Source organism: Ochotona princeps, chromosome 7 (genome assembly GCF_030435755.1).
Source record: "Ochotona princeps isolate mOchPri1 chromosome 7, mOchPri1.hap1, whole genome shotgun sequence".
NCBI lineage: Eukaryota > Metazoa > Chordata > Mammalia > Lagomorpha > Ochotonidae > Ochotona > Ochotona princeps.
Genome location: NC_080838.1, coordinates 40524614 through 40538181, shown reverse-complemented (window position 1 = coordinate 40538181; position 13568 = coordinate 40524614). Strand labels below are relative to the sequence as shown.

The following is a 13568-nucleotide window of genomic DNA, read 5'->3' as shown; positions in this document are numbered from 1 at the left end:
CATAAAAAACACTAAAAGTCTAGATACTTTTGAGAAACAAGAAACAGTAGGCATTAACTATGCTTTAAAATATGTCAAGACTCTCATAATTAACAGTATGGTATTAGCATAGAAAGGAGACTAAAATGGGAAATCTGTAAATAAACCCAGATACCCATAGCCAACTGTTTTTGGACAAAGGTATTAAGAACCTGCATTAGAAAAATGACAGTCTTTTCCATAAACAGTGCTGAGGAAATGGAATACCAACATAAAGAAGAGTAAAACAAGATGCCTATTATCTCACCATGCACAAAAATCACCTAAAATGAATCTTTGAAACCACTAGAATAAAACATGTGATAAGTGGTTCAGGATGCTGACATGGGTAGATTGTTTTGGAATAGACCATGTGAAAGTACAGGAAAGAAAAGCAAAATTACGAAAGTGTGATTAAATCAAGCAAAAGTACTTCCACATAGCAAAGGCAACGAGTGAAGAAGCAACTTACAGAATCAGAGAAACACTTGAAATCAGTCTCTGATACGGATTAGGCAACCAGAATGTGCAAACAAGCTAACAACTCAATAGCAAAAATACAAATAATCCAATTAAAAGATGAACAGTAGATCTGAGTAGACATTTTATAAAGGAAGACATTCAAACGGTCAATAAGTCAATAAAAAAGGGTGGATAGCAAAAAAAAAAGTTCAAAACCATGAGATATCACTTCACTCCAGTTAGATTGCTCATGATAAAGAGAAAATGAGAGAGAGACAAAGTTTTACAGAGATGTTGGAGAAAAGGCCTTGTACACTGTTGGTAGCAATGTAAATTAGTAGTCCTTAGGGAAGCAGTATGAAGATTGCTTAAAAATTTAAAAATAGAACTATCATTTGATCTAGCAATCATAGTACTGGGCTTCTATCCAAGGAAATTAAACCAGCCTATCAGAGGCAACAGCACTTCCATGTTTATTGCCAAGACTATTCACAAAAATCAAGGCTAGAAGCAACTGAAATGTCCATCACTTGATGGATGGATAAAATATATGTGTTGTATATACACAATGAAATACATGTACATAAGGAACTATAAATACATACACAATCATTAAAATATGAAATCTTGTTATTTGCAATATAGAGAGAACTGTCAGTGATTATGAAAACTAAAATGCTCAAGCCAAGCACAGAATATAATTACAGCATAATATCACTCTTTCAGCTAATTCAAAAAGCTGACCTTGTACCAATTAAGAGTTTACTGCTGGCTAGCAGAGTCTGGGAAAAATAGGACAACAAAAGAGGGAAAGACTATTTAAGGTTATAGTTAAATAAAAGTAAGAAATTCTATAATATGTTATATTACCATACAAGCAGGGAAACTACAGAAAATGATAATGTACTAAAAACTAGAAGAGAGGATTTTGAACCTTCATCATAAAGAAATTGTTTGAGGGAGAATCCAAGATGGCGGAATAGGGTAAGGACACATTTAAATGGACGGAGAAACATTTAATCAGGATGAAGCAGAGAGGACACATTCCAAAAAACAGGAAAGGACAGAACAACAGCAGAGGGCTACCTGGAGACTGACAGACACAGGAAAACAGCAGACACAACGGTGTGGTGTTGCAGTGACTGATACTCCAGCAGCATTCAGCTAATGGTGATCTGAACTCCACCAGCAACCAGAACTCCACCAGCAACCAGGTGGGAAGGGACTTTCACTGGGAGCTTGGGAGGTGAACCCCGACAAAGAACTGTCCATCCTGCTGGTCCGTTTGATTTGACCAGGAGCAGAGACACAGCAGGAGATCCCAGATGGACAGCACGAGAACAGGGTGGAATTCACAGTCCAATCAGCTCCTTAGAGCTGAATTGGGTGCCATTTTGCATAAGGAGGCAAAGGCAAGGGAAAGGACTGAGCATACACTAAGCTGGGAGTGAACTCATTTCTGACTCAGTGAACTGCAGCAACGTGGCATCCTACAGGTTCCACCCAAGACAGGTCTGGGTAGCCTTCAGGCCTGACTGCCAGCAGATCAAGAACTCTAGTAGTGGTACATCAGGTGCCCTTTGTACACTGTGGCAATAGGTTTAGGACTGCAGGGGACAACAGTGAACTCACATGTGCTGAACTCGCAAGAACTCACTGAGTTTCGTGGATTGCACTGGTCCCACAGGAAAATAATACCGACTGTGGCATCAAATGGGTCAAAATAGGTACGTGTGGCACCCAGACCTAACGTTGAATAGGTTTAGCAAGATCAGCGCCACTAACAACCTAGCTATATAGGACACCTGATGTCTCTCTAATCCTGGGACCTGCTCCAACCAGAAGTGGGAGAAAGGTTGCAGAGACAACAGTGCAGCCTCAGCACGGTATCACAGGAGGTGGAGAGTGGTGAGCGAGGAGCTGAGGCTTTGGAGACCATGGTGGAAATCTAACATAAGAACCCAGACCTGGAACTTGCTGGAGGTTGTGGCACAAGTGGCTGCAAGCAAAAAGTTGTGTACCAACTGCAATAAGTGAAATTGCATTGTAGACCCGTGGGTGACACAGCTTAGAAACCTGCCCCAAGGAGAAGACTCTGCTAAGCAGCAGTGCAATGACCAAGAGCAAAAGAAGAGACAAAAACACAATGAATATTACTGAAAACTCCCCTGCAAAGGAGCAAAACCTTATGCCAACCTCAGAGTTAACTGAGGAAGACATCGAGAAAATGGCGCACACAGAATTCATAAAACTCATTTTAAAGCTTCTGATCAACAATGAGAAGCACATACAAGAGTTCAAAGAATTTAAGGAAGCAATAAAGCAAATTAAGGCTGATACATCAGAAATGAAGAACACAGTAGAGCAAATTAAAAGTACAATGGAGAGTCTCCAAAATAGAATGAAGCAAGCAGAAGAAAGAATCTCAGAATTGGAAGATATTTCCTGTCATCAGGGGGAAAGCAAACAAAAAGCTGGAAGCAGAGCTGGATCAGGCCAAAAAAGTATTCAAGAATTGAAAGACACTAGGAAGAGGCCAAATGTAAGAGTTATGGGAATCTCAGAAGGTGCAAAAAGAGAAGCTGAGTTTGCAAATGTATTGAATGAAATAATAAAGGAAAATTTCCCTAATCTAGAGAAAAAATTGGGAAACAAGATCCAGGAGGGCCACAGAACTCCCAACAGGCTTGATCAAAAGCGATCTTCACTAAGATACATGATCTTCAAGCTCTCTTCAATTGAACATAAGGAAAAGATCCTTAAATACGCACATGAAAAAAATCAATTGACATATAAAAGAATACCAATTAAACTCACAGGAGATCTCTCACAGGAAACTCTACAGGCAAGAAGAGAATGGAGTGACATGTTCCAGATTCTAAAAGCAAAAAATGTTGGCCTAGGGTAACATATCTAGCAAAGTTTTCTTTTGTCTTTGAAAATGAAATAAAATTCTTCCACAGTAAAGAAAAGTTACAAGAATTTGACTCTTCCAAACCTGCCCTACAAAGGATACTTCAAGATGTTCTCTTGAGAGAGAAGAGGAATAGCACCTACCAAACCCAAAGGCAAATGGGAAGAACATCCCAGTAAAATGACAACAGAAGACTAAACCAATGAACAACCCATTCCTAAAATGACAGGACCAAAGTACCATCCATACATATTAAATTCTGAATGTAAATGACTTAAGCTTAATCAAACATCATAGATTAGTAGACTGGGTTAAAAAACAAAACCCATCTGTTTATTGTCTAAAAGAGACACACTTCAACAAAGATCAGTGGAAACTATATCACATGGGTTTTGTTAGTTTCATTTCTTCAAAACACTTTCTGCCAATTAAATCATTCAATGACTCGTAGATCATGCAGTAGAATCATTTTCTTCAGGAAGGTTCTTGATTTTCACTTCTTCAGCTACACGTTAGTCTTTTAATAGCATGTTATTTAACTTCATGATGTTGTTAATTTCTTTTTTCCCCCTGATGTTGATTTTGTTTTGTGGCTTTTCAATTAAGGGGATGTATAGTAGCTGTGTAATGGAGACTGTCATATCAAGTAACATGTCATTTAACTTCATGACATTGCAAATTTCTATGTTTCTTTCTATTATTGATTTTGTATTATGACTTTTCTTTTGAGGGGATGTACAGTAGCTGTGAAATGGAGACTTACATCCAGATGTGAGGATACAAAGTAGTATGCATTTCTACTTCCAAAGATGGACTCCCAATGAAACTGTTCACTATACCTTTTTTTTCTTTTTTTTTACTCATTAATTACATTGTATTATGTGACACAGTTTCATAGGTACTGGGAATTCTCCCCACCCCCTCCCCATACCCTCCCACCATGGTGGATTACTCCACCTTGTTGCATAACCACAGTTCAAGTTCAGTTGAGATTCCCTCTTTGCAAGCATATAGTAAACAGAGTACAGCATCTTATAGTCCAGTCAAGTTCAACGGCTTCTTAGGGAGACCCTGTCTGGTCCGAGGGCAGAACCAGCAGAGTATCATCCTGACCAATTAAAAGCTCCAACATACCATCAGCAAAAATTAACTTCGTTGTGGAATTAATTGATATAGTATTGAGTAACCAATATGTTAAAAACAAATGCAATTTTTTAATCACACTCTGTGGTCACCTTATTGACATTTCAATTTTAGTTTATACACAACATATAACATAACATACATAAAATAACATGTTTTACATAACATCATATCGTCTTAAATTAAGGCAAACATGTGGTATTTAACCTTTTGGGATTGGCTCATTCTCCTTAGCATTATGGTTTCCAGTTTGGCCCATTTGGCCACAAAGAACTGCATTTTGCTTTTTTTTTTTTAAGCTGAGTAGTATTCCATGGAGTAGATGAACCATAGTTTTCTTATCCAATCTTCTGCTGATGGGCATTTTGGTTGCTTCCATGTTTTTGCAATTACTGATCATCCTGCTATGAACATATGGGTGCATGTTGGTTTCTCATAAAACAAGTGTTTTGGATATATTCCTAGGAGTGTTATTGCTAGGTCATACGGTATGTCGATTTTGAGTTGTTTGAGTGTTCTCCATATGATTTCCATAGAGGCTGTACCAGCCTGCAGCCCCACCAGCAATGGAGTAGGGTTCGCTTTTCCCCACAACCTCGCCCTGTTCACTATATCTTGACAATAGGATGCTGGACTCTCTGCTATTTTCCATGGCTGCAATGATGGACATATGACTGTGTATGAAGAATTATATTTCAGTAATGATATAGAGGAACTAGGTGGTGGTGGGGGGAATTGGGGAGGGGATGAGGGAAATGCCAGGAACGTATGGAATTGTATCATAAAATGATAATAATAATAATAAAATGTAAAAATAAATTAAAAATGTAATTTAAAAAAATTGTTTGAGGTGACAGATATGTTTACTGCGACTGGACATCACCAGACAATGAAGTAAAACATCACATGGTTTCCACAAATGTATGTATGTATTTTTCAGGTGTCAGATTTTTTTTAAGTTGTTAAAATGTTGGAATAAAACTGCTTCAAAATACATATTCTTCTATTCTCTTGTTAGGATTAGTATGTAGCAGATGTTATGATATGGACTTCAGAACACTCACAAAAATTATTTATTTGTGAAACTACCTAGAGTATTTTGTACATCCAAGGGAGTGAGATAGGAGAAGAGCTCAATAATTGTACTATTTAAGATATCTCACTGTTAAAACGCGAACAACCCCAATGCCTACTGTATAGCATCCCATGGCTTAACATCAGAACTTATATCAAGCTTCATGTTGACTGAGTTTGAATTTAGTATGACTCTTCATTTCTGATTCTTCATTTGTACTTTCATCTCTACACATACTCACCTCAAACCTCAAACCTTCCTAAAATCTGTTTTTTTTCTACATGATTTAAGTCTTAAAGTACACTCTGTTGCATGCATTATATTTAATTGCAAATCACATTCAGCAGTTATTGTATACTGAAAATGTAGAACAAATTTAGTATCTGTCTTAAATGAATCAAAAGCAGTGAAGAGACTTGTGGTAGGAATAATCTGTGTGGATTTGCAGTAACATTACTGTATGTGATTAATCAGTGTCCAGTGCAAACCAGTTTTTATACAGCACTAACATTGTCTTACACTGCAGCCCCATGGCATCAATTCAGGTCAGTTAGGAGTTTGGCTTTATGTCATGCCTATTGTTAAACTTGCCATTTGGTCCAACAGCTGATCTGTCTCAGGCAAACATGAAGAGGCCCCACAGCTAACTCCTGGAAAATATTTGGTCTACTGTGTGGTGTCCTGAGTAAAACTTAATAGTGTTCTCACATTCTTTGAAAAAAGTTGCAGAAAAATCACACTGAGAAAACACTAAATTGGAATTAATTTGTTAGGAAAGAATTTACTTACCTGAGGACCAGGCTGACCCTGAAATTAAAAAGAAGAAAAACAAAAACAATTATAAACTGTGATCCTAAATATTTTTTTCCACACAAAAATTAGTTTGTAAAATCCTTAAAAATATTTCTGAAGGTAATAATACCTCAGAACAAATTTTTCTTTGTGTTTTTAAAATCATTTCACATAATACTTTCATACCACGTTGTTTTAAAAATACTGTTGTTACAGTCTATTATTTGTAACTCCAAGACAATTTGAAAGTTCAGCACACCCAGAATTCAATGGGGAAAATCAAAGGCAGAAGGACTATTATGACTTGCATTATCCTAGGTTTGAGAGTCCCAGTTCCTCTCCCTATTCCAAATAGCTGGTGGTAAATCAGGTATTTGGGCCCTGCTGTCCTGTGCAAGACTGGATTGAATTCCTGGCTCCCAAGTGTGAACTGGCCCACCCCAGCAATTGTGAACATTTGGGAAATCAACCAGAAGATGGAGGATACCATTCTCTCCCATTGCATTTCAACTAAATAAAAAAATAACTAAAAGATGACCTAGAGTTACAAAAGCAGCAGCAGATACCTTGGTTTTAGAATTCCCTGAGTCTCTGTATTTCTTATTGTTCTAACATTATTTTTTATAAATACATACCTTTCACTATGCATCATCAACCTATGGACATTGTAAAAGAACAGAAGCTCTTTGGATCATTAAATTGCATAGTAGCTCACAAAATCAATAGATCATGTAATCTCTGGCTAATCTAATTCACTTTGAATGTCACTATGCTATTGTTTAAGCAGACAAAAAGGGCTGGCATTGTGGTAAGGTAAGTTAAGCTGCATGCTAGCATCCCACATGGGTGCTAGTTTATGTACTAGCTGCTTCACTTCTGATCCAGCTCCCAGTTGATGTGCCTGGAAAAGCAAGAGAAGATGGACCAAATCTTTGGCCTCTTGTACCATTGGGGAGACCTGGATGGAGTTCCAGGCTCCTGGCTCTGGCCTCACAGAAACCTGGCCACTATAGACATTTGGGGAGAGAGCCAGGGGGAAGATCAACCTCTGGCTCTCTCCTCATCTCCCAAATCAGGAGGGGGAATCAAACCAAGTTATTGTGGAAGTTACCCTAATCCTTTGTTAGTAATTCCTTATCAATCACCACTTTTGCATATGCGTTGTCCTATGTATTACTTTTTTTGTCTATTACTTCTAGACTGCCATGTAACTTTCAAATGGAAAAGGTGAGACTGAGAGGAATAAGTTGATAGGTAGAAAAGCCAGAATTTAATGCCATGTTTGATTTACAAGTTCATGCATTTTTTCCATTCTGCTTTTCTTTCTGGAAGTTCAAGCTCAAAGTCATCTGAAGATGTGCTCAATCATGGTACAAGTGCTCTCTTCAAGAGAGAACACACAGGAACCTCTCAATCACTTCTGACTGATATAGTGTACATCTTTGCTGCTAGGTCCCTACCCAGTGCATAACTTGTGCCTTGCAGACCAAAGCATCTTGAGAACAACAGAGAGCCTCGAAGTTTTCACTGAACAAACAGAAGTTTTTAATCAAAAGCTTACAAATGCAGGACTTTGCACTTGAATGTAAATATAGATCTTTCCAGACCATTGTGTTAGACAAAATTATGATATGCATCCTTGCTCTCTCTGTCTCTCCGGTTTAAGCTTTTGGACTTTCTGGTAGATGTAAGCCAGAAACTTTAAGGTTTTGCACTTTGCGAGCTAATGCAAACTCAGAACTGTGAAAGTACAGTTTTACAGAATCCCAGGATATATCACATCTCTTACATGTGTTATGTCAAAATTAAAATGTAAAATTAAAATGTAGGATTCTTTAAAATCAGAACGAACTTCTTTAAAACAATCTAGTTAGTATAGTTCCTCTGGTTGTTCTACAAATGACAGACTTCTGTCCATTTTTAAAATGTGGAATGACTGTTATGCAAATGATTTAGCATAGTGTGTACATATTAGTATATAAAATATACATAGTAAATGATAGTAAAATAAAAAGTTGACTTCTGTATAGACATTGGAAAGCATACTGCTCCAGGGAACTCAGATTGCTACAATTTGTGATATGAATTTCAAGACTGTGCAACGTGTGGCTGTACCTAAGTGTAGGTGGGCAATAGTAAAAAGTGGCAGTTGGTGTTAAGGCATTCTGGAAAAGCAAAGCATACAACATGGCATATTAGGTAATTCTGCCTTAAAACACACAGTATTTAAATACAAAGCTTACAAAGTTTGCCCATATTCCAGAATAGAGTACACCAAGTGCCACAATCAATATGATGTAACAATCTGTTCACTAGCAGACTCCCAAAATATTTGTAAGAAAACCATCCAAAACTGGAGTTTTATAGACTTCATGACACAGTCATCTGGACAAACCCAGAAAGTGAGGAATGAAGAGGTTTCTGTGGGCTAGCCAAGGTCAGACACTGAAGTGTGAACTGAATGGGAACATGGGATAATGAGACAGGTAGATATAAGACTCAAAACTTCAAGCTTCCCTACACTCACCTCCACTCCCACTCCTAACACAGAACCATCTCCAGCTCCAACTCAACCAGGAGCAAGGAGCCTCCACACCCTAAAACCACAGACGACTCCCTCAAAAGCTGTTTGAGGTTCTTCTAATCTGTACAAAAGCCCAGACTAGCAGAATGTGACTGAATTGTGAGCTTTCTAGAGAGGTGGTAGTGAGTAATGCTGTCCACTTTGAGTATAATTTGAATAGAAACCAAAAACCAAAAATCAAACAAACAACAAAAAAAAACCCAAAACAAAGAAACAAACAAACCAAACCCAAACCTTCATAACAGCATCTGGCCACAATGCAGAGCCAGGTACAAACCCAGGTGCCTTATAACCAGAGATACAGATCAGAACTCCAGGCTGTGAACTTATCTAAACGCCTTATGTCCAGGGATAAAAAGCTGGTCTCTCTACTCCCATAGAAGTACCTATTCCACTCCTATAGGGGAACAAGTCCCAATCTTCTTCCTGTCCTGCTCCTTGAGTTGCATATTGGCCTCCTATTAATTTTTATTTGCAACTGACCAAAGAACTAAAGGTGGGTAACAATATGAAGAGGACCCAATGGAGTCAGCAGAGCAGAGAAGCTCAAAACTGTCCTTTGGACCTGGGACACTTCACTGGAGTGTATGGGCTCAGTCCCGTACTCATCGCCAAAACCAACAAACAAATCAACAGACCTCAGAATTTCCTTACATTGCTTCTAAGTATTTCATTCAATTTTATTCGGAAATACAAGAAATTTTCATCCATTAACTCATGTCTTTCTACCGTTATAATCACTAGAAAACATTATTTATAATTAACTGTGAAAGTTAACTTTTTTTGATTTTCTAAAGGAAACCCCAAATAAGTAGCTGTAAATTGCAACTCACATTCAAAAAACACAGGTTGTTGGTTAAAAACAAATAAAAAGTCCAAAAACTGAATTACTGAAAAGACTATTTTTCCCCTCAAAAATTCACTAAAATGTTTCTGTAAATAAATATCCAAATCTAGTATAACTGAGAGCTATACCAGGCACAACATTTAAACCACTGAAATACTGAAGTCAGAATCATGCACATAAAGTGGAGAATGCTAGGTGCTGTGTGTCACAAATCTATTGCAAATCAACAGCTAAATACAATGCCCTGGGGGCAGGCCAGGCACCTGAAGGAGGAAAAGTAACAGCAGGAGTCAACTTGAAAAAGAGGTAATGAGAACAGTATGGGGGAAAACAATCAGCCAGTAGCTGAGGCTTCATGGGGAAAGTGCTCAAAGCAAGCCCAAAATTCTTGGAGGCAAGTAAACTACAATGCAACGTGATAAATGAGGCAACCTATCAGGGGCACATACACTGTTTCTTGAGGCAATTAAAGAGCCATGTGAACCATTTTTGTAGGTCTATTAACACAATCATGGATGCTAAAATGTGCTAATACTCTTCTCAAAATTGACAAAGTCATTTAGGTATCTGACTGGGGGCAATTAGTTTCTCTACAGGAGACTTTTTTATGGGTGGTAAACCTGTGTCACTCCTGTCATTTCTTTTAAGATGGAACAAAGGCTCCTTCTCTCTCTTCAACCTTCTCTCTCTCTCTCTCTCTCTCACACACACACACACACAGACACACACACAAACACACAGAAGCACAATGATTGCCATTTTAAGGCACAGTGTCATTTTGAAATTATTAGGATAACAGACTTGGCCGAGATCAATTTTAAGTGAAAACACCTTCACCTACAAAAACTGGAGGGAATGTTTGTGTTGCTGGAGCAACTCTAAAAGCTACTATTTCCTCTTAAGGTAATTAGAAAGAATTGCCTCTCAGAACCTCATCATTAAGAAATCCAAGCCTGATCAACATTTTTAATACACTCAGATTCAGATTTATATCACTGAATTAATTTTAGTTTTATACCATAAAGCAGTCTAAAATTTAAAAAATCATTTGAAGAATATTACTATAATTTCATTATCCATTACAAATTCTCAAATTTTCACACACAGATGGCAAGCTAATTTTTGTTTTTACGAAATGGCACCTGTAGTAGGCAGCCAGATAAAACTTTAGATCCATATCAAGGAATTCTTAGTGGCAACAGGATTGTCCAGGGGCAGGAGGCCTTCAACAGCAGGAGGGAGTATCTAGCTCCTGGCTCCTAACTGCACCATCTCAGAGGATCCCTAAATGCAGAATTATTTGGGGGCTGGTAATGCGGTATAGTGAGTTAGCTGTCACTTGTAATGTCAGCATTCCATTATCAGAGCACTGGTTTGAGTCTAGGCTTCTCTGTGTCTGATCCAGATCCCTGCTAACGCATCTGGAAAGACAAAAGAAGATGGCCCAAGTATTTGAGCCCCTACCACCTAGAAGGAGTTATAGGCTCATGGCTTCATCCTGGGCCATGTCTGACTGTTGCAGCCATTTGTGGAATGAACCAGTGGGTGGAAGATTGCCTCTGTCTCTTATTCTGTCTTTCAAAGAAATAAATCTTTCTTTTTATATATATATATATTTTAAAGATTTTATTATTATTGGAAAGCCAGATATACAGAGAGGAGGAGAGACAGAGAGGAAGATCTTCTGTCCGATGTTTCACTCCCCAAGTGAGCTGCAATGGGCCGGTGCGCGCCTATCCGATGCCTGGAACCTGGAACCTCTTCCAGGTCTCCCACGTGGGCTGCAGGGTCCCAAAGCTTTGGGCCGTCCTCGACTGCTTTCCCAGGTCACAAGCAGGGAGCTGGATGGGAAGTGGAGCTGCTGGGATTAGAACCAGCACCCATATGGGATCCAGGGGCGTTCAAGGCGAGGACTTTAGCCGCTAGGCCACGCCGCCGGGCCCAATAAATCTTTCTTTAAAAACTAATATTCGATCAAGTTACTTTATAAAATTATGCTATAGAAACACAACCATTTGAAGTAGACATTGAATCCAAAGCTGACAATTTATTCAATTTAAATTTAGACTATTAGTTCCTAAAATTAATTGCCATGCAAGTGGTATACCAGAGAGAAAAGCAATTGAAGAGATGAGGCATTATGAATAATATATATTAATCTGAGAATGGTTGTGCTAAGACAGCGTCATCCCCCCAATGTATAAGCTACTTTTGTTTTCAAGAACTCTCATACACTTGACTGAAATCAACATAATTCATAATTTATGTTACCTGTTGTGGGGCTCTATAGGAGAGATATAAATAATTGATATCTTAACTGCAACCACATATTGCCTAGATAAGAGTGTTTAAAACACTTAATCCTCAGGGATTTTCATGCTGGGAAGGAAAGTCATGTTCTCCTCAAGAAAAAGAAAAATAACTAAAATTAAACCCAATAGGTATTTTTTTTTAAACCTGAGAAAAAAAGGAACAAGAACTTGCCAGGGGTTAGTTTTATTGGATTCAACACCAAAAAATAAAAATGGTTCAACACTTAGAAAATTACTTTCATGATAGGTATCTTTCATAAATTAAAACTCACCCACTTTAAATAATTGAGAAGTGTTTCTCATGTTAATTAGATATACTTTTCTAATAAATCAGAATATATTTTTCATGTTTAAGTGTTTTTATATGAAACTTAGGAAAAGCAAAAAGATTTTATTATATACATATTTTCTCATTAAAAGCATTCGCATGCAGCAACGGCATTTGATACAGCAATTAGCTTCCTGCTAATGTGCACCCTGGGAGGCAGCAGTGATACATCAAGTGGCTGGGTTCCTGCCACCCACAAGGAGGATCAGGGTGAATTCCTGTGTCCTGGCTTCAGCCTAGTATAGCCCTATCATTGCAGAGATTAGGGAAGTGAGTCAGTGGATAGGCGCTATCTGTCTTTAAAATAAACAACAACTATATATATGTATACACACACATACATACATATGTGAAATCTAAAAATATGCATATGTTGTTATGTATAACAGTATATATAATATATGCATATATTGTTGTATATACAACATATATATTTACATTTGCACATTTTTTACATTTGCATTTCCCGTACAAAGCATGAAGTAAAAAAACCCAGTAATTCCACATCTTTCATAATTAAGATGCATTAAATCTTTCACAGTACATTGAGGCTTATTTAGAAAATTACTATTATGAATAATGTTTACATATTTTTGTATACATGAGTTTATCTCTATCTTTTTATGCTGGAATATCGAAAATGCACTGTTTCAATTATGAATTGTATACTTGCACATTGTATTAATTGTAGCATATATAATTTAGGTTACACATTTTCTATGATCCAGTTTTGTGTGTGAAAACATATGTATTCAGACATATGGCTACAAATCTACTTATCTAAAAAAAAATAAAGAGAAAGGAAAGGGAAGGAGGAAGGCAAAGAAAGACGAAAGAAAAAACATGCAAAGATGGATTATCTCTGGGTGGTGTGATCACAGGCAATTATTTTATCCTCATAGTTTCCTATATGTCTCAACATTCTTCTAATTTGTTGATTAAAGAAATGTATTATCATGAGATACCTAGCTAACTGTCCAAGACTTTGAAACAGAACCCTAACTACAATGCTAAATTTTTTCCATATTAGACTCTTTGAAAGAACTGTAAGAGTGATTTGAATTCCAGTTTCCAGCTTTCTCCTGATTGACGA

The 13568-nt window shown here is 37.5% G+C and overlaps 1 protein-coding gene across 1 annotated transcript in view; it reads right to left on the bottom strand.

The window, feature by feature from the left end:
- COL25A1 (collagen type XXV alpha 1 chain) overlaps positions 1-13568 on the bottom strand; it is a 460541-nt gene that overhangs the window by 176675 nt on the left and 270298 nt on the right. The window contains exon 5 of the mRNA XM_058666694.1: positions 6402-6419. Within this exon, the coding sequence (XP_058522677.1) occupies positions 6402-6419 (18 nt within the window). The remainder of the gene's footprint in view (positions 1-6401; positions 6420-13568) is intronic.